This window comes from Macrotis lagotis, chromosome X (genome assembly GCF_037893015.1).
Source record: "Macrotis lagotis isolate mMagLag1 chromosome X, bilby.v1.9.chrom.fasta, whole genome shotgun sequence".
NCBI lineage: Eukaryota > Metazoa > Chordata > Mammalia > Peramelemorphia > Peramelidae > Macrotis > Macrotis lagotis.
Window position 1 is genome coordinate 133,520,063 of NC_133666.1, and position 20,979 is coordinate 133,541,041.

Sequence of the window (20,979 nt, forward strand, 5' to 3'; positions counted from 1 at the left end):
AAAAGATAAAAAAGCTCTCTGAAGAAAATAACTCCTTCAAATGCAGAATGTAACTATAGGAAGCTGATGACTTCACAAGAAATCAGGAAGAAATAAAACTCTTCAAAAAAAGCCAAAAATAAGAAGAAAATGTGAAATATCTCATTGGAAAAACAACTGACCTCAAAAACAGATCCAGAAGGAAATAATTTAAAAATAATTGGGCTCTCTGAAAGCCACAATCAGGAGAAGAGCCTAGACTTCATTTTTCAATAACTAATACAGCAAAATTTCCCCAAGATCCTAGAAGCTGAGGGTAAAATAGAAATTGAAAGAATTCACTGGTCACCTCCTGAAAGAGATCCCAAAAGAAAAACTTCCAGAAATATTATAGCCAAATTCCAAAACTCCCAAATGAAAGAGAAAATTCTAAAAGCTGCCAGAAACAAACAATTCAACTATCAAGGCTCCATAGTCAGGATTACACAGGATCTGGCAGCATCTACATTAAGGGCTCATAGGGATTGGAATATGATATTCCGGAAGGCAAAAGATCTTGGTTTACAACCAAGAATCAACTACCCAGCAAAACTGAACATTCCTCTTTCAGGGGAAAAGGTAGATTTTCAATGAAACAGGGGACTTTCAAACTTTTCCTATTGAAACAACCAGAGCTGAACAGAAATTTGATGTCTAAGTACAGGATTCCAGTGAACCATAGAGGGAATGGAAGAGAATGTCTAACTATGAGGAACTTAATGATATTGAACTGTTTGTATTCCTGCATGGGAAGAAGACATTGATAGCTCATATGAACTTTCTTATTTATAATAGCTGTTAGAAGGAGCATATATAGACAGGACACAGGAAAGAGCAGAATATAATGGTATAATATAGTAAAAAGATGGAGTCAATGGGTGATAAAGGAAAGTACTGGGAGGAAAGGAAAGGAGATGAAGAAGAGGATAAGAAATTTCACATAAGAGTAAAGAAAAAGCTTTTTCAATGGACTGGAAAGGGGGAAGGCAAGGGGAAATGAGTGAGCCTTCATTCTCATCAGAATGGCTCAGAGAGGAAATAACATGCACATTTAATAGCGTATAGAAATCTATCTTACCCTAGAAAAAAATTAGAAGAAAGGGATGGGATAAAGAGGAATGGAGGGAGGGAAGGGGGAATAGGTGATAGAAGAGAGGGAAGATCGAGGGAGAGGGTATTCAGATTTAACACACTTTTGGACAGGGCCAGGATGAAAGGAGAGAGAGAACAGAATAAATGAGAGTAGGGAGAAATAGAGTGGAAGGAAACACAGCTAGTAATAGCAACTGTGGGAAAAATATTGAAGCAACTTCTCTTGTGGACTTATGATAAAGAAAGCAAATCTCCCCAGAGACAGAGCCATTGGAATCTGAACACAGACTGAAGTACATTTTCTCTCTCTCTCTTATCTAAGTTAGGGGAGAAATGAAGAAGGTTCCTGGTCCTCTCTGAGATATACTTCAAAAAGTCTAAGGTTCTCACACAAGTCTAGTCTCCTCACAGTCTCACTGAAAGAATAAAAGAAAAAAATCTGAATTTTTTTTGAAAATCAACAAAAACAAAACTAAGAGCAGGCTCTTTTAAAGGACTTTTAAAAAAATCAATAAAGTATTAGTTAACTTGATCAAGAAAAAAGGAAGATAATCAAATTAACATGAAAAATGAACAGAATGAAATCACAGGAAAGGGGAAAGACAACTATCAGAAACTACCAAACGTAATTGTAGGTCAGCAAAATTGAAAATTAAAGGGAATGAATGAGTATATAGAACAATTTTATATAATTACCCATTTATGTCTAATAGTAACCATCTCTAGGGTAGAGCTGTAAGAAGGAAGAAAAGAAAAGGAGAAAAAAATTTTATATAACTTTATTATATATTTAAAGGGAAAAGCAAGTTGTGCAAAAAAGATTTACAGTTTCACATACAATTATCTTTTTATTATATTGTTTATGGAAATGCTTGTTTTACTCCATAAAATAAGAACAAAATAAAGTTTTATAATACATAACATATCCAAATTAACCAAAGGAATAAATATCTTTTAAAACCTAATTACAGAGAAAGAAATTGAATGATTCATATCTAAAATGCTAAAGGAAAAAGTCAGATTGATCAGCTTCACTTTTTAAGATAACTAGAGCACCCTATACTAAAAGGGGTGGGGGAGAGAAAGAACAAGAGAGAGAAAACATTCTACATAAATCCTTTTATAAAACAAATATGATTTTGATTCTCAATCCAGACATAAACAAAACAAAGGAAACAATCAATATTCACTAATGAATGCTGATGAAAAAATAAATAAAATTCCTGTAAAAGTCTCTAACAATAAAGTAACGAGAAAATAATTCAATATAAGCAAGCAGGGTTCATGTCAAAAATGCAAGACCCATTAGTCTTTAGGAAAAATTAGTAAATTATTAAAATCATATTATTTTTCAATAGATTCATAAAAGTTTTAATAAAACAGAGAACAGAGTCACATTAAAAAACCAAAATCAGCAAAGGTAGGGAAGGGCTTCTCTCTTATATGATCAAAAGCACGTATCTAAAACTAATAGCTACATTTTTTGCAAAGGAGAAAAAACAGAAACTTCCTCAGTAAAAATAAGGGTAAAGCAAGGATGCCTGCCTCTCCACTATTCCTTGAAATGCTTATGAAAGAAAACAAAATGAAAAAAGAACGGAGGGATAAACAGCAAAGAAGTGTAAAAATTACTCTTGTCTCCAAACAATAATAATATTCTTAGAAAACTTTAAAGAATTGGCAAGAAAACCAATTAAAACAAGTACTTAAATAAAATGTAAACTATAAACTATCTAAAAAAAATCAGTATTTCAAATACTGTATTAATAGAAACCAGGAAGAAATAATAAGAGAAATTCTATTTAAATAATCACGAAATTCATGAAACATCACCATGTTGACTTATAAAGACACATGCAAGATTTATATAAATAAAACAGCAAAACATTTTATATGAAATAAACAAATAATAAGAGCAATATTTTTTTTATGATTTAGCCAGGTCAACATAATAAAAAATAACCAAACTAAATTAACCAATCAACAAGAAGCATTTAGAAAACACTCCCTATGTCCTAAGTGCAGTAATTTATAAATCTAATGTACTAGTGAAAACAATACCGAAATTCATTTGGAAGAAAAAGGATATATATATATATATATATATATATATATATATATATATATATATAATCTCAAGGGAAATAAAGAAAACATATACAAAGAAAAGAAAGATAACATTCAGACTTCAAATTATATGATAAAGCAGTTATCACCAAAACAATTTGGCAATAATTAAAAAATGGAATACCTAAGATAGATAAGAAATAAAAGCTTTTTAAAACTTTCCCAGTATTTAGTCAACCTTATAAAAGTTGAGAAGAACTTGTGAAAAGAACTATGAGGAAGCCTCTCTCTTCTCATATTCTTGGTAAAATGATGAATAAAGTTGGATAGAGGAAAAAACTCTTATTTTGATTAACCTCTAACTGAAATTTATTATTTCCTTCAATTCTTCAAAACTTTAAAAAAATATGTTCCAAAGGATCCATGACACAAAAAAGGTTAAAAAAAAGGCATGAGAGATAGGAAATATAGTTTAGTGTATGAGGAAATATTAAGAGGGCCTATATAATTGGACTACAGAGAGTGTGAACAGCAGTAATATGTAATAACATAGGGAGGGCCAGATTTTAAGGGGCTTTAAAAGTCAAACAGAAGTAAAAGGAGCTACTGTTTTCCTGGGTAGAGAAATGATATAGTCAAGATTTGTGCATAAGAAAAATCATTTTATCAACTTCATGGAGGATGAACTAGAATAGAAATGACTTGAAATAATGAAGCTAAAAGTAGGCTATTGTATTAACCCAGAACATAGATGATGAAGCCCTAACCTAGAGCGTATAAATGGAAAATGTAAGATTGTGTGTGGAGGCAAAATTATATTGAGAGACAAAAATATGGAGGCAATACCTGCCTTAGATGCAGTCAGAATGTTGGGTGGTTTTGCTTATTATTTTTCTTTGGTTAAAGGTGATTTCAAAATTGGCGGGGTGGAGAGGGGGAGAGGAATGGTAGGAAAAGAGCTGAGGGTGTCTCAGAAAGTATGGAATAATACTAATAATAGCTATCATTCACTGATATAGTTTTAAAGTTTGGAAAGTACTTTACATATGAGAGTTCCCTTGGTCCTGCTCCTTTGGTCCTTACAACAACCCTATGAAACAGTTGCTATTATTATCTCCATTTTACAAATAAGAAAACTATGGCTAAGATAGGTTAAGTGAATTGTCTAGGGTCACTCAGATATTTAGAGGCTAAGGCAAGATTTGGACTTGTCTTTCTGCCAAAATCAAAAGATATAAATAAAACTTTTAAAAATAAGATACCTTTGAATTAAAGAAAATGGCAAAAATGTTCTAGTGTTAGTCTAGCTAGTCTGCTAAAAAACAAACACAAAAAACTTTTATTCCTCCAAAAAAATGAAAATTTTGTTTTTTCAACCTATAAAGAGAGCAGGTTGAATGTCTTAATAAGGGAATAAAGTTCCAAGACTAATGCTTTCCCCTAAAAGATCCCAAGTCTGTCAAAGTACAGAATGAAAAACTTCTAATGAAGACTTTGTGAAATAAATGACCCAGAAGTTTGCAGGTATGGTTCAGACATGCCTGGCTATCTGAATATCACTATTTGTAAATCTCTTCTTTTCTTGGGGATGTTATTCCTTCCTTCCATTCCAGCACCACCACCAATCACCAGCCCCTATGCTTTTAGACTTTTGGTTAACACAAGGATAACTGAATAGAGATAAGTGAATTGGGGCAGGGGAGGGGGAAAGAAAGGAAGACTGACCAGGTTTCATAAGGAGAAATCCATAAGGAAGGAGGAATCATATGGAAAGCTGTGCACAATAAAAAGGTAGAAGTCAACAGTCTCTGAATAAAAAAAAAATTACAAGACCACAGGTGAAAGGGAAAAGAAGGTGATATTCCCAAAGTATGAACTCTATCTCTCTCAAAATGCCCAGAGAAAGGAAGAAAATGTTATCACTTGATACAATTGAACAATCCTCAACTAAACATTCTGAACTATATTCTGTGGGAAGTAATTCTGTATGAGCACCCAGGGAATGAACTGGATGACCTGCTGAGTCTTCTCTATGATTAAATTTCTGGGAAGGCAGTCCAATGACCAATGAGAAGGGACAGTATCTTCTCTATCGTTCATTCTGGGTTTAGAAGGTTCTCTAAGAAGATGTTGGGGGATCGGTGAATCACATAACTGAGCTCACAAAGAGCTAAGTTCATTGCAGTAATTTTCCACATCATTCCTATTGGGTGGATAGGGAATACTGGTTTCCAGGCCTCTTAAATCTGATCCCCTAGATGAATACTTGAGCTTACTTACAATTTTTTTTTCTTTAAACAACAACAATTTTAATGGAGAAATCAGTTTTTTTTAACAACTTCCCTAGAGAACTAGAAAAGATAATAAGTATGTTTTTTTCCTAGATAAAGACTAAGTCATTTCCTAAGAAAGACTCATCTCACCTCCATTTTGCTTAAGGATGGTTTTTAAGCCTTAAGGAAAAACAAACAAAAAACTAAACTAAAATCAAAAAACTTTCAAAACCGCAGGTCTTTCTCCCAGGTCTCATTATTTTACTCAAATGAAAATCAACAAGAAAATTCATCTAAGAAGTAGCATATCGGCCTCAAGAAAAGAGCACTTGAAGGAAATAGAATGGAGTTATCAGTTCTGATTGAAAGCAGTTGCTGACACCTTCTGGTCAGTCAGCATCTACACAGGCTGTAGGAAAACCAAGCTCTTTTTCCTTCTTCACAATATTGAAATTAGTTCAAATGCACTCCCTCATGGTCTCCATGTGAATACGCTAAATCAAACTGTATCCTTTATTGCATCTATATTTCCATTTCTAATTTTCCAAATCATGTTTAAAGAATATATATATATATATATATATATATATATATGTATGTATATATCCCTTGTTATAGAATAGCAAACACAATCATATTCTAGAACTGAGGCAGGATGTTGCTATAACCATTTTCATCCCTTCTCTACCTTCCTTAAAAAATAATTATCACCAAGTATTGTAATTGGATTGGACTGAAACAATCATAAAATAAACACAGGCCGTTTTTTTTCATCAAGCAAGAATTATTTGAAAGGAAGGAGACAAATGATGAAAGGACAGACCTTTCCTCTTAAAGGAAAGGCAAAATTTTCATGGAGGAATAAATGAGGTAGAAAAAGGGTCACAGAATTATAGCTTTAGAGCTGTGTGGAAATTAAGAGATTGATCGCCTAATCCAATTCTTGCAATTTAAAAGTTAAGTGCCTAAAGGTAGATAGATATTAATATGCCAGAACTATACTATAAACCTGGATTTTCTCTCTGACACCCATAAAGAAACCTTTTTTTAATAAAACCAGATCATGGGGCAGCTAGGTGGCGCAGTGGAGAGAGCACCAGCTCTGGAGTTAGAAGTACCTGAGTTCAAATCCGGACTCAGACACTTAATAATTACTCAGCTGTGTGGCCTTGGGCAAGCCACTTAACCCCATTGCCTAGCAAAAAAAAATGATAATAAAAATAAACCAGATCACCTTGCAACATGAACAGAATAAATAACTTCAATGAATGGTCACAAAGGAATAGCATGCACTTATTTCCTGATAGAAAGGTGTTGGACTCAGAGTACAAATGGATCCTTTTTTTCTTTTTGACCCAGCTAGTGTGGGTTTGTTTTGTTTGACTATACATATCAGTAAGAGAGATTTAATTTTTCTTCCTTTCAGCTTAAGGAGTCTAAGGGGGAAGGAAGTGGGAAAGGGATTGGTGCTTGAAGTAAGGCAGGGTGATAACAAATGTTGCTACAACCATTACCAGCTCTTCTTTACATCCCCTTAAGAAAAAGTTGAAAAGAAAAAATAAGATAGTAAGTACATAGGATTTAAAAGGGATGCCATCTGTGCTTTTAAATCACAAATGCTGTATAATAAAATAAAAATAAGTAAATAAATGACAAGAAGAGGGGAGGGGAACCAGAGAAGAAAATCTTCCTATAAGGAAATCCAATGCAAAAATTAAAACATTTAATTCCTGAGCTCCAGAGAGAATGATTTCAACAGACTACCAAGGGAAGGGGGTAGATAAGGAAGTCAGCTAGAAATGAAATCCAGAATGACCTAAATTAAGAGACTTGATTTAGCAACTTATGCCTAGCTCATAGTCCCAAAGAACATAGAGAAAACTTAAAAATTATATAGTGCAGAAGCATCAAGACAACTCAAATTGGATTAAAAAGTATAATTGGGAATTGTTTCACAAAATAAACAAAAATGCAATAGAACACAAATAATGGTAATTTCTGATTTTATAAGTCAGTAAGTTCCTCCAGTTCATGTCTGTTGCCCTCACCCCAACTCCAGAAAGTCAGATCATTTTACACATAATTGAGGTCCTAAAAGGGGAGATAACTAGTCTAAGGTCACAGTTACTTGTTAATAAGCACTAGAGTTTCAGTTTTCCCACTTCTATTCCAATGAGATTCCCATTGGCTATCTAATTTGGTTATCATGTTAACTTGGGTATTTACACATTCTATGAATAAACTACTTCTCCATTCAGAATAGTCAATAAAACATTTGATATGACAGATATTGGGGAAGAAGGGTAGTAAAAAAGAAGGTCTAAGATTTCTAAAATCCCTTCCAGTCCTAAATCTAATACTATAATCCCAAGAGCACTAATTTTGGAGGGGGAAAAGACCCAATCCTCTCCATTCCCTGGTTCTGACTACAAATCATTCATTGGTGAAGTGTTGAAGAGTCTTCTAGGAAGAGGTCTTGAACCCATCTGGTCACAAGAATCTCTACTGTGCTGTCCCAGCTATGCAAGGAAACCTTAGCCACAAGAATCCTTTGGAAACCACAAAACTCACTGTCTCTTCCCTGTTCTACTTATGATCATAGAGATGTTACTTGGACTGAAGAAGTATGTATCAGTGTGGTGAGTTAGATGTGTTCACTAAAATTCTGATTTCCTTTCCTTTGACTCTTTGACCAAATTTACATTTTTGACCAGTTCCTGAGTACATATACAAAAAGCATTAGAGACTGGAGAATAAAGTCAATCAAATCTGGTGCAGAACCAGGAAAAATAAGCAGGACCAAATGCACAACACGCAGTGTCCTCCAATCATACCTTGGCTTTCAGTTTCTTCTTCTTCTTCAGGGGCTTCTTCTGTGCTAGGGGCTCTTCTTCTGCCACCAGCTTCTCTAATTTCCTTTTCTTTTTTTCTGAAACTTCAGACTTTTTCTTCTTGTGTTCTGGCATCCTGCAACAGAGAAAAAAAATGTATAACTCTCTATGCATTTAAAAAACATTTCAAACCATGTATTTTGAAGAAATACAAAAATAATCATTATGGCTTTTCTGGCTCTTTTCAAAACTCAGCTCAAATCTCACCCTGTGGGATTTTTCAAGTGTCCATCCCAGGCAGTGCCTTCTCTCTAAGATTACCTTCCATTCACACTATCTATATAGTTCATACATAGAAATGCCAATTGAGAGCAGATTAGTTCACAAAGAATGTAGAGAAAAAGAATCCAGGATGGAGTCTGGTATCTGGGGCGGGGTGTGTGTGTGTGTGTGTGTGTGTGTGTGTGTGATATAGATGATATAGAAAAAGAGAGAAGGAACAGGCAGATTAAGAGAAGGGAAAGGAAGGAAACCAATGTCAAGAAAACCCAGAGAAGAGGATTATCAACAGTTGTTGAATGCTGCAGATATCAATAGAAGTGATGTTCGAGATTCTAATTTTGAAGAAAGCCAATTTTTGGTCTGGGTTTTTTTTTCTTTCTTTCTTTGAATGAAGTCAGAAGACATACTTTTCGTAGAATGGAGAGAGAAAAGATATCAAACAGTTGCTATTGTGGGAGAGACATTTTGGATGATTACAAAAGAGATGCAATTAAGGAGGACAAAGAAGAAAACCTTGATGCAATGAGGACCCTTAATTTGTATAAGATTGGGAAGGGAAGAAAGTAAAGGCAGATCTGGGATAAGTACTAAGGGGTAAGTGAACTAGAGGATAGGGTGTGTTCCAAAATTAAGCAAAGGGAGAAAAGAACATCAATAAAACATTAAAAATACACAAAAGAGAATAAAATTAAGTTCAGAAGGGGTCATAAGACTAACAGGGCAATAAAAATGAGTTTGTTTTTACTACACACACACACACACACACACACACACACACACACACACACACACACCCCCCTAGGTGACTCAGTAGATAGACCACTGGACCTGGAGTCAGGAAGAGTCATCTTTCTCAGATCCAATGTGGCCTCAGACATTTCCTAGCTGTCTAACCTAGGGCAAGTCATTTATGTTTGTCTTACTCCAATGAAGTAAACTACCCCAGCATCCTTGCACAAAAAAATCCATGGACAGTTCTGGGGTGCTCTTGTTCATGGGATTACAAAGGGATAGATACAACTGAACAACAATAATGTACATATACATGTGTGTGTGTGTGTGTGTGTATGTTAATAGTCACAGCTTCATATATAATCCTCATTTATTGGCCTTCTTTATATATCAAAATGTTAATGTTTGATGACTGACTAATTCATTGGTTAAAGATCAGATCTGTGATTTGATTGGTTTGGGGAACTTTCAGATGAGAAAACTACCTTTCCCAATGCAGGTTGACGCCCAAATCTTAGAGAATTACCTAGAACACTGAGAGGATAAATAACTTGCTTAGGATCAAAAAAATCTGTATGTCTCTGAGGTAGGATGAATTCAGGTCTTCCTGTCTTAAGAAATCTGTACCTCGCTTCTAATCCATTATAATTTTTAAAATATATGTGTATAAAGTTTACGAAACACCTTATATGAAATATGCTAAGACCCTCACAACAATAGTTAGAGGTGAACAGTATAGGTTTCAAGACTTTTGAGGGCAAGGGAAAAATAAGGCTGACCAACCTCTCTTTCTAGATAAATGCACACTCTTCCCTGAATTTTCTCTTGGTTCTCCCCCCACCCCACTTGACTGACCCTCCTCAGTCTACTCTGCAGGAATTCCACCCCCATCCCTATTTCTCTGTTGCTTTCTCTCTCTCTCTCTCTCTCTCTCTCTCTCTCTCTCTTTATTTATCTTTATATCTCCCCCTCCTCCAATATTCTCATCTATTTTCATAGATTCAACCATGATCTCTATGCACATAAAACCAATCTAATTATTCAGTCCTCATTTCTCTCCAGAGTTGATGTCCTATAATACCAGTTATCCATTAGCCTTCTTACCTGGATGTCACATAAGAGTTCTCAAATGAAATAAATCTATTTTCCCCCCCAAAAAATCTGACCCTCACCAAACTTCCCATTTTTATTGAGGCAACAATCATCATATTCCTAAGTGGCCCTGATCTCAATAACAGCCTCAAAACTTCTATCCTCATTCATGCTATATAAACAATCCCTTCTCTCCAATCACAGTTTTCATCCTAGATCATCATCTCTTGTCCAGACTACAATATCCTCCCAATCAGCTCCCAAATCCTCTCTATTATAATACAGTCTGACCTATATAAACTCCAGTGGCTCCCTATTACCCTAGTTTGAGCCTGGTCTTGTAGGAAACTAGAGATTCTAAGAGATGAAGGGAAGAAGGTGGAGGAGGATTCCAGGCAAGGGAGATGGTTGATATAATGTCCATAGATGGGAAATAGAGAATGGTAAATAACTAGCAGGAGTTTATATTTTATTCTAGGGTTGAAAAACAAAATCTATGTAACTAAATGTAATCAATTAAGTGTTATGTATATAATGTACCTAATGCTTATATAAAATTAATGTATAATATACAGATAAACATACATGTCTGGACTTAATTCTTCAGTGCAGGGAACTCCAGGTGAAAAAACTCCATTCCTCTATGAAACTTGAAAATTACCGTGTAACTAAGTCATTAAGAAGTCAGCTGACCCAGGGTCACTCACCCACTAGGACAGCTAGGTGACACAGAAGCTAGAGCACCAGGCCTGGAGTTAGGAAGCTTCATCTTCCTTAATTCAAATCTGGCCTCAGACACTTACTAGCTATTTGACCCTGAACAAGTCATTTCACTATTTTTCTCGGTTTCCTCATCTGTAGATGAGCTGGAGAAGGAAATAGCAAACCATTCCATCTATTTTGACCCAGAAAAACCCAAAATGGACTCATGAAGAATAAAACAAGACTTAAATACTACCAAACAAAAACAACTCACCCAGTATCAAAAGGTAGACTTTGAACTCAGGACTTCCTGAACTCCAGATCAGTAGTCTATCCACCACAACCTGGTTCTTATTCTATCACAGTCTATCTTCAATATGAACTTAACTGTGAATCTGCTGTACCCCACTAACAGATCATAAGCCTCTGAAGACATGGACTAAATCTCACTTTCCCCAGTAATAATAAAGTTTCTAGCACATAGTAGGTACTTAATTATGTCTGATAAATGATGATGCCACACTACAGTTACTACATTTTACTACCTGTAAAAAGAAGAATAAGCTCCCCAACAGTGGGGACTATATAATATTCATCTTTGTATCCCTAGAGTTTGATACAAGGGCTAGCACACAATAGGTGCCTAATTTGAATTTGGTGAATTGAGGTCTCACTCAATTCAACTCTTTGATGATCCTCCATATATGCTCCAAGCTTTCCAATCATGTAAATAGTAAGGCCCAAAGTTAGCACATGTAGCAGAAAATCGATCTGCACTTTGTTGCATCTTGGCTCCAGAAGCTAGATTAAGTGCACAACCATCTGCAAATAGAAGATCATACACCAACACTTCCCCCCCCACTATGGCCTTGGCTTGTAGTCTTTTCAAGTTGAAGAATTTACCAACAGTGTGGTAGTTGACCTTGATATCATGTTCATCCTCAGTGAAGGCATTTGATAACATAGTTGAAAAAAACATGCTTCTAAGAAGCATGGGACCAAGGACACAGACTTGTTTCACTCCATTGATGACTTGGAAATCATGAGAGCATGGTCCACTGTCCAGAATTCAGGCAAGCATGATGTCGTGAAATTGATGTACAATACTGATGAACTTCTTCAGGCAACTAAATTTTGAAACAAGGTTGTGTCCTTGCTCCTAGACATTTTATTATGATGTTTTCAGCCATGTTATCAAATCCTTTCACTGAGAATAAGCATGACATCAAGGTCAGCTACAAGCCAAGACCAAAGTGGAGGGAGTGTTTGTGCATGATCTTCTGTTTGCAGATGATTGTGCACTCAATACAGCCTCTGAAGCTGAGATGCAACAAAGTAGGGATCAATTTTCAGCTACTTGTGCTAATTTTAGCCTAACAACACCAAGTAAACAGAGGTGCTCCATCAGCCAGCACCACACCATCCATATGTGGAACCACCGATTACAACAAATAGAGAAGTTCACTTACCTTGGCAATGTACTTCCTGAAGTACAAATTGATACTGAGGGTGACACACACATTGCCAGAGCTGGCTCAATATTTGGGAGGCTCCCACAAAAAAGGGTAGCAGAGAAGACATATTAGATTGACTACTGAGTCCTTATGCTGATCTCATTGCTATATGCCTGTGAAAACTGAACAGGCAGTCTACCAGCGCCATGTCATGAAAATGAATCGTTTCCATTTAAATAGTCTTAGGAAGATTCTGAAGATTACTTGGCAGAAAATATCAGACATGGAGGTCCCTTCTCAATCTTAACTGCTAAGTATTCAAATGGTACTACAGAGAGTGCAACTACAATGAGCTGGTCTTACTGTTTGAATGCCAAATATGTATTTGTCAAAAACACCATTTTATGGAGAACCCACACAGGGCAAGCACTTAATGGTGGAAAGGTATGTGAGGTACATAAGTTTAGAGTAAACAATCCAGGTATTACATGGACTATTTGTGCCTGATCTGTGGTAGAGCATTCTGAGCTTGTATTGCTCTGATCAGCCACAGTCCGACATACTGTGACTCGTCTCTAACATGGTAATGTCATTTTAATCTTCTTCCAGAATCAACCAACCAGCTGCGGGCCAGGCACCGTGGAAGCCCTGAGGATACAAATACAAGAAAGCAAGACAATCCCATCCTCAAAAAGCTTACATTCTGATCAAGAAAGATAACACATAAAGGGGTGCCAGGAAGAGGGGGTGTGGATCAGATGATGATGAGATAGCTCCAGAATGTAGTTAGCAGGTGTGAACTAAAGCAAAAAAAGGTGAAATCTCACTCATCACAGACAGCAGACTTAGAGGTAATAATCCTTATTTTAAAGATGAGGAATCTAAAGCATCAGAAGTCATACAGTTCTAAGTATCTAAGATAAGATTTGAACTCAGGTCTTCCTGGAAGAACTTTATCTGTTTCCTCATTTGCTTCCAAGTTTCAACTAGGGTAATAATGTACAGCAAAGAGACAGGAGAGAGCAGTGGTACTGGAGACCTGAGTCTCTGGCAAGCTAAGGTAAAAAGATTCAAGGGACCATACTGTCCATGGGTTTTCTTGGCAGAGATATTGAAATGGCTTGTCATTTCCTTCTCCAGTTCATTTTCAGATGAAGAAACTGAGGCAAACAAGGTTAAGTGACTTGCCCAGGTTCATACAGCTAGTGTGTGGGGCCAGATTTAAATTAAGATCTTTCTGATTCCAAGCCCAGAGCTCAATTCATTGACCCACATAGCTGCCATCTTAAAGATAAGAACATAATACTTGCCAATATTTACCATTCTGAATAGTTATGTGTATATGTATCACTTCCCAAGATAGTCTACCCAGGAGAATAGGAACAATTGATTATCCAAACTTTCTATGTCCCTAGTTCTTTCATATGATAAAATGTTTAATAACATGTTCCCAGTTAATTCTATTCAAAGTAAATACCTGGTAATTTTAAAAGATGAGCACTAAACAAACTGGAAGGAAATAAGGTAGAAGCAAGACCTTCAAACAAACAACGAACCAAAACCATGTTTACTACAAGCCAAGCCCTCTGCTAAGGGATAAGGATACAAAATAAAAATGGAACTGTTACCTATCTTCAAGAAGCTTACATTGTAAAAGAGTGAACACCAGGTAAATATACAAGTTTATAAGATAAACAGAAGGTAACCATAGCTAGGTAGAAAATGGAAAAACCCTGGACCTGGAGTCAGGAAGATTCATCTTCCTAAGTTCAAATCTGGCCCTGGACAAGTCACTTAACCCTTTTTTGCCTCAGTTCCCTCATTTGTAAAATGAGCTGGAGAAGGAAATGGCAAGCCCCTCCAGTATCTCTGTCAAGAAAATCCAAATGAAGGGCAGCTAGGTGGTGTAGTGGATAAAGCACCTGGAGTCAGGAGTACCTGGGTTCAAATCCGGTCTCAGACACTTAATAATTACCTAGCTGTGTGGCCTTGGGCAAGCCACTTAACCTGTTTCCCTTACGAAAACCAAAAAAAAAAAAAAAAAAAAATCCAGATGGGCTCACAAAGTCAGACCTTACCTGAAAAACAACTGAATAACAACAACCTTTGGGAGAAGCCAGTTCCAGGGTTGAAGAACCTAAATGCAGCCACTCCAGCAATTTTCCAGGAGTTAATAGCCAGAATAACTAATAATTCATGAGGTTAATAAAGCTTGGGGAAGGAGAATTTTTATAAAAACTTGTGATCACCCTATATGACCATATATAACAGTAAGTTTCAAACATATTCTTAATTTAAATATAAAAGGTCACACCTCAAAAAACAGATGTAGAGGAAACTTTCACAACCTATGGCCAGGGAGAAAATTCTTAATCAAAAAAGAAATGTTGGAAATCATAAATGACCTAATAGATAGTGTTTTACAGGAAACTGAAAAGGTTTTGCAAGAACAAAATCAAGGGAACTAGGGTTAAAGGTCACTAATTGTTGGGAGGGGGAAATCTTCATTTTACAAATCTCAGATAATGGCTTAATATCGAAGAGATATAGGTCATTAACACAGATATAAGACCAAGAATCATTCCCCAATGGATAAGTGGTTGAAAGAAAAAGAACAGTTCAAGGAATTTCAAACTATTAAGAACCAAATGAAAAGTTATCCCAGATCACTAATAATAAGAGAAATACAAATCTAAACAACTTTCAGGAACACCAGTATATTTATACATTTTTGGTAGAACTTTGAATTGATCCAATCTGAAAAGCAAAATACCTATTCTTAGATCCACTGCTAGGAATATTCCCCAAGGAGGTCAAACATGGAAGGGTCTTATCTATTCAGAAATAATAGGTGCAGTACTTTCCATGGTATCAAGGATGGGGAGGGGGGCAATAGAGCCCATAATTGGAAAATGATTAAACAAATGGTGGAATGTAATATATATTACTATGCTATAAGGAATGACAAATATGAAGAATTAGGAGAAACCTAGTCAGACTTATATGAAGTGAAATGGAGTGAAGAATGTGGAATAACTATAAAGGAGTACAATAAAAGCTGTCACTCATTATAAAGAACAAGCTTGGCCCTGGAGAACAGTTAAAAACTGTTTGAAAACAGGAAAAAAACAGTTGCCTGCACAAGTAGAGGATTAAAGGTGCAGATTATTGCAGATATTATCAGATTTGAACAATATGTTGACTCCCTTGCTAAATATTTTTTTAAAATCTTGTTACAAGAGAAGGCTCAGTGAGTAGAATGGGAAGGGGTAAAAAGGAATAAAATTATATTTAAATGCAATATAAAATCAAAAGATAAAGGATGGAGGGTTTGTTTGGCTTTTTAAAAATATGCTAGCTCAAGGGGCAGCTAGGTGGTGCAGTGAATTGAGCACCAGCCTTGGAGTCAGGAGTACCTGAGTTCAAATTTGACCTCAGACACTTAATAATTACCCAGCTGTGTGGCCTTGGGCAAGTCACTTAACCCCATTGCTTTGGAAAAAATTAAAAACTAAAAACAAAACCATGCTAGCTCAAAATTATTAGTTTAGAACACACCAGAAAGTCAGTTCTCAAGCCCACAGGTCAATGAATAATAATAATAACCACAATAAACTAGCATTTATTTTGCTCTTTAAAGGTTACAAAGTCCTTTAAAAATATTATCTCATTTTATCTTCACAACAACTTTGGGAAGCAGGTGCTATTATTCCTATTTTTGCAGATGAGAAGACCAAGGGCTAAGACTATTTAAGTGGCTTGTCAAAGCTCACAAAGCCAGTAAATGTTAGAAGTGGATTTTGAAGCCAGGTTTTCCTGCCTCTTCTACTCACTGCTTAGCTGTGCAGATGTCCTTTGCTTCCTTTATTTACTTATTATTAATGTTTGGGGTTTTTTTAAATTTTCAATGACTATGGGAATAGGCAGACTACAGAGAAATCTCTAAAGAGTTTCTGATCTCAAACTGGTCCAAAGATCACATATATGAAGAAAAACTCTAGTTCTCTTTCTGGAGGCTGTCTCCTTTCATACTAAGGCACTCCAAGTGAAGGAATGCCCTTAAAAACTTATCAGAACTGATATATAATTGCTATAATAATGATGCTGATATCATAATTACCATAACTTTCAGCTTCCTGAATACCAGTGGGAATTCTAAACTGAAGGGGGATATCATGAGAAGAAAGTGCTTCCAAAAAAGTTAAATCCCAGGACTGAAGTTCTTTTTATTATCTATCCATCCTGTGGCTTTTCACAATTCTGAGTATGTTTCAGACCCACAGGATGTATGAAGCCAAACTCCTGACTCCGGGGCCCATGGATTCCATCCACCGGGCCACCTAACCGAACCCCAAAATATGTTAAAAACAAACACACATAAAAATAAAGGAGGAAGGAGGCGAGGAAAGGAGAGGAATTACCTTCTCCTTTCATAAGAACTAAAAGTTCGTTTTATTTTATTGCATTTCACCTGTGGGTGGGCAGTTTCTGGAACTAAGTTTGTTGAGAAGTCAAATCATTTAGCTATATCTACATATATTTCCTCCTCTTTGCCATTCAAGAAGAAAATCATCACCCTTTACCCCCAACTCAAACCCACAGACACACCAAGTTGATATCCAGGGTTTCTCTAAGCACTCAAAATCATTTCCAAGTATAAAAAGAATATACTGTGGTAATCAGTCAATAAGAATATATTAAATTTATTGTGTCACAGTGGATAGAGTGCCACCTTCAAATCCAGTTGTGGATACTTACCAAAAGTTTGACCTTTCAATTCACTCAGCAAGTATGCTTAAATGGCTCATGTGTCAGGCATGACATATACACATTCTCTCACATATGCACACACACTCTCTCACACACACTCTCTCTCACATACACACTCTCTTACATACTCTCTCACATACACACTCTCTCACATACACACACTCTCTCTCACATACACATACACACAGACTCTCACATACACACACACTCTCTTACATACACATACATACACTCTCTCACATACACATACACACACTCTCTCACATACACACACTCTCTCTCACAGTCTCACATACATACTTTCTTACATACTCTCTCACATACACACTTTCTCACATACACACACTTTCTCACATACACACTCTCTCACACATACACACACACTCTCACATACACACACACTCTCTCACACACTCTCACATACACACTCTCCCACATACACACTCTCCCACATACACACACACTCTGTCTCACATACACATACACACACTCTCTCACACATACACACACTCTCACATACACACACTCTCACATACACACACTCTCTCTCACAGTCTCACATACACACTTTCTTACATACTCTCTCACATACACACTTTCTCACATACACACACTTTCTCACATACACACTCTCTCACACACATACACACACACTCTCTCACACACTCTCACATACACACTCTCTTACATACTCTCTCACATAAACACTCTCCCACATACACACACTCTCTGTCTCACATACACATACACACACTCTCTCACACACATACACACACACTCTCACATACACATATACACACACTCTCTCACACACACTCTCACATACACACTCTCTTACATACTCTCTCACATACACACTCTCTCACATACACATACACTCTCTGTCACATACACATACACACACTCTCTCACATACACAAACACTCTCTCTCACACACACTCTCACATACACACTACACTCTCTTACATATTCTCACATACACACTCTCTCACATACACACTCTCTCACATACACATACACTCTCACATTCACATACACACACTCTCATGTACACATAAACACACTCTCTCACATACACATACGCACACTCTCTCCCATACACATACACACACTCTCTCACATACACACACTCTCTCACATACACATACACACACTCTCGCACATACACAACACACTCTCTCTCACACACTCTCACATACATTCTCTTACATACTCTCTCACATACACACACTCTCACATACACACTATCTTACATACTCTCTCAAAGACACACTCTCACACACTCTCTCTCTCACATACACACACTCTCTCACATACACATACACACACTCTCGCACATACACAACACACTCTCTCTCACATAGACACTCTCTTACATACTCTCTCACATACACTCTCTCTCACATACACACACACTCTCACATACACACTATCTTACATACTCTCTCAAAGACACACTCTCACACACACTCTCTCTCTCACATACACACACTCTCCCACATACACATACACACACTCTCGCACATACACAACACTCTCTCACACAGTCTCACAGACACTCTCTTACATACTCTCTCACATACACACTCTCTCACATAACACACTCTCTCACATAAACACTTTCTCACATACACACTTTCTAAGATACACTCTCAATACACATACACACACTCTCTCTGACATAGACACATACTCTCTCACAGACACACACTCTCTCTCACACACACTCTCACATACACACTCTCTTACATACTCTCTCACATACACACACTCTCTCTCACAGACATACACACACTCTCTCTCACATACACATACACACACTCACATACACAGACACTCTCACACACACTCTCACAAACACACTCTCTTACATACTCTCACATACACACTCTCTCACATACACACACACTCTCACATACACATACACACACACTCTCTCACATACACACACTCTCACATACACATACAAACACTCTCACACACTCTCACATACACACTCTCTTACATACTCTCTCACATACACTCTCTCTCACATACACATACACACACTATCTCACAAACACATACACACACACTCTCTCACATACACACACACTCTCTCACACACACTCTCACATACACACTCTCACATACACACACTCTCTCTCACATACACATACACACACACTCTCACATACACACTCTCTTACATACTCTCTCACATACACACTCTCACATACACACTCTCTCTCACATACACATACACACTCTCTCACATACACATACACACACACTCTCACATACACACTCTCTTACATACTCTCACATACACACTCTCTCACATGCACACACACTCTCTCTCACACACACTCTCACATACACTCTCTCACATACACACTCTCTCACATACACACACTCTCTCTCACATACACACACTCACATACACATACACACACACTCTCACATACACATACACACACACTCTCACATACACACACACTCTCTCACATACACATACACACACACTCTCACATACACACACTCTCTCTCACATACACATACACACACTCTCTCACATAGACATACACACTCTCTCTCACATACACATACACACACTCTCTCACATACACATACACACACACTCTCTCTCACATATACACACACTCTCTCACATACACATACACACACACTCTCTCACATACACACACTCTCTCTCACAGACATACACACACTCTCTCTCACATACACACACACTCTCTCTCACATACACACACACTCTCACATACACATGCACACACTCTCTCTCACATACACACACACTCTCTCTCACATACACATACACACACTCTCACATAACACACACTCTCTCACATACACATACACACACACTCTCTCTCACATACACATACACACACTCTCTCACATACACATACTCTCTCACATACACACACACTCTCTCACATACACACACACTCTCACATACACACTCTCTTACATACTCTCTTACATACACACTCTCTCACATACACACTCTCTCACATACACACACTTTCTCACATACACATACACACACTCTCTCACATAGACATACACACACTCTCACATACACATACACACACTCTCTCTCACATACACACACACTCTCTCACATACACATACACACACACTCTCTCTCACATACACATACACACACTCTCTCTCACATACACACTCTCTCACATACACATACACACACTCTCTCACATACACACACTCTCACATACACATACACACACACTCTCTCTCACATACACATACACACACACTCTCTCTCACATACACACACACTCTCTCTCACATACACACACTCTCTCACATACACACTCTCTCACATGCACACACACTCTCTCACATACACACTCTCTCACATACACACTCTCTCACATACACACACTCTCTCTCACATACACACACACTCTCTCACACATAGACATACACACACTCTCTGTCACATACACATACACACACACTCTCTCACACATGCACACACAGATATAGATGTAGGCATTATCATACTATACTTGCACTATCTATAAAACCATATACGAAGAGACTGTATGTCGCAACGCCTGGCACACAAGAGGACACAGAGCCTCATACATGACACCTGACAAGAACACATGCACCGGACAACAGGGCTCTCGGGT

General features: G+C 37.1%; 1 protein-coding gene across 6 annotated transcripts in view; it reads right to left on the reverse strand.

The window, feature by feature from the left end:
* CHLSN (cholesin) overlaps positions 1–20,979 on the reverse strand; it is a 382,075-nt gene that overhangs the window by 360,751 nt on the left and 345 nt on the right. For 5 of the 6 annotated variants that reach the window (XR_012471531.1, XR_012471532.1, XR_012471529.1 and 2 more), the window contains exon 2: positions 8,285–8,417. Coding sequence is in view for 1 of the 6 variants with exons in the window: in XM_074200990.1 (XP_074057091.1) it covers positions 8,285–8,417 (133 nt within the window). In the remaining 5 variants the exon portion in view is untranslated. Of the gene's footprint in view, positions 1–8,284; positions 8,418–20,979 lie in introns of those variants that run through there. The other variant, XM_074200991.1, reaches the window with a different exon arrangement.